This window comes from Pongo abelii, chromosome X (genome assembly GCF_028885655.2).
Source record: "Pongo abelii isolate AG06213 chromosome X, NHGRI_mPonAbe1-v2.0_pri, whole genome shotgun sequence".
NCBI lineage: Eukaryota > Metazoa > Chordata > Mammalia > Primates > Hominidae > Pongo > Pongo abelii.
This window is the reverse complement of record NC_072008.2, coordinates 49,715,713-49,717,868: the sequence shown is the minus strand read 5'-3', so window position 1 is coordinate 49,717,868 and position 2,156 is coordinate 49,715,713. Positions and strand designations below refer to the sequence as shown.

The 2,156-nt window shown below is 48.2% G+C and overlaps 1 protein-coding gene across 1 annotated transcript in view; it reads left to right on the top strand.

Annotated features, from left to right (window-relative positions):
* The first annotated feature begins 500 nt into the window (after nucleotides 1–500).
* Nucleotides 501–2,156, top strand: part of CACNA1F (calcium voltage-gated channel subunit alpha1 F) — a 28,308-nt gene continuing 26,652 nt past the window's right edge. The window contains exons 1-2 of the mRNA XM_054544543.1: nucleotides 501–565; nucleotides 2,126–2,140. Of these exons, the coding sequence (XP_054400518.1) occupies nucleotides 501–565; nucleotides 2,126–2,140 (80 nt within the window). The remainder of the gene's footprint in view (nucleotides 566–2,125; nucleotides 2,141–2,156) is intronic.

Below are 2,156 nucleotides of genomic sequence, written 5' to 3'. Positions count from 1 at the left end.
CAACCCAAAATTAGAAAAAAAAAATTAGTTGGGCATGGTAGTGCACACCTGTAGTCCCAGCTACAGAGGCTGAGGCCAGAGGATCACTTGAGCACAGGAATTCAATGCTACTGTGAGCTATGATCAGGCCACTGCACTCCAGCCTGGGTGACAGAGCAAGACCCTGTCTCTAAAAATAATAATAATAATTGATAATATTTGATCTTTTTTCCATAGAGATATTGCACATATATTAGGTTTTTCCTACATACTTCGAATTCCATATACTATTGGAAAATAACATCGTTTTTCTTATTTTAGTTTGACTGTTTGCTGCAGGTATATATTTGGTAAACATTTCATCTGTTGCCAGGCTCTGGCCCACAAACGTCCCATTTGCACCACCACCACCACCCTCCCATACGACACTGTTATCGCCCCGCCCTGTGGCCTTAATCCCTCCAAAGCTGGGGGAAGAGAGGGGGGTTGTGCGCAGATGGCCCTTCAATCTCGAAAGGAAGATGTCGGAATCTGAAGGCGGGAAAGGTGAGAGAATCCTTCTATCCCTGCAGACCCTTGGAGCAAGGTAGAGCCCCTCTGACCCACCCACTGCCCACCCAGACCCCACCCCCAGAGAGCCTCTAGGGGACAAGAACCACATCACCCTGTTCCCCAACCCAGCCAGCCCCAAACAGCCTCTCTGCCACCAGAGCCCTAACAGCCTGACCCAGACACCACCCCCCATGGCCTCTCAGCCTCATCCACAGCCTTAGTTCCCAAAGGAAACCCAACCTCAATCCTGGCTCTGACCCCTATCCAAACGCCCACCTGAAACCTAACACAAACTCTACCAGCCAGAAGGCAAACCCCTGTTAGAGTCTAAGCCCCACCCCAGATACAGACCTAAAGTCACCTAACCTCAACCTCAACCCCGGGATGTCAATACTGTTAGTGATTGCAGTCTCTGACTTTCCAGAAAGTGCACAGACCCTTTAAAAAAAAAACAAAAACAAAAACAAAAGAGAGAAGGAGAGAGAACACATACTTGGTGGTGGTAGTAAGCCATGAGGGCTCTAGAGTTAGACTGGGTGTGACTCCCCATTCAGCCACTTCAGCAAGTCACTTAACCTTTTCTTCTCAATTTTCTCATCTGCAAAATGGGAATAACACTATGTGCCAGGCATTCTTTTGATTCTGAACTCATTTAATCCTTATAACACCGCTATATTTTAGGTACTGTTATTATCATCCTTATTATACAGATAAGGAAACTGAGGCTCAAAGAGATTACATAATTTGCCCAAGGCAACACATAGCTACCAAGTGGTAAAGTCAGGATTTAAATTCAGGCAGCTTGTTTCCTCCAAAGCTGGGAATCTTAACCAGGCCAATCTACCGCCCCTCTGAGGCTGAAACGAGACCATGGGAACTGGGAGTGGCCTTAGCTGAAAACCCCAATGCAAAATTCAAGTCCCACTCAAAACTCAACTTCGACCCTAACCTGTATCCTAATTCTAATTCCAATTCAAAATACCCAGTCCTAACCCTTAGACAAAACTCCACTCCTACCTATATTTAAACCCATCCCCACCCTAACCCAAAACCAACCACTCAATTTTAACCTTAAATTCGCCCACCCCATGGCAATTTAAACTCTACCCCCAACTTAAACATCAAACCCTACTTCACTTGGAAATGTAATCTCACCTTCACTCCCCTATAAACTCTCACTCTAGCCCTAATCTTAATTCGAACACTCTTACTTCCCAGTCCTTAACCCAGCTACTCCCAGTTCTCCCCAATTTTCCATGCTCTTCTCTCCTTCCTTCAAACAGAGGGACAGGATCAGGTAGGAAGCAGCCACAATTGCCCCAATACTCTGTCCCTCCCTGACGCAGTTTCTCCATATAGACACCACCCCAGAGCCCAGTCCAGCCAATGGGGCAGGCCCTGGTCCCGAATGGGGGCTATGCCCCGGGCCCCCAGCTGTGGAAGGTGAAAGCAGTGGAGCATCAGGCCTAGGGACCCCTAAGCGAAGAAACCAGCACAGCAAGCACAAGACAGTGGCAGTGGCCAGTGCCCAGCGGTCACCTCGGGCACTCTTCTGCCTCACCCTGGCCAACCCTCTGCGACAGTCATGCATCAGCATCGTGGAGTGGAAGCATCCTGGAAGGCAG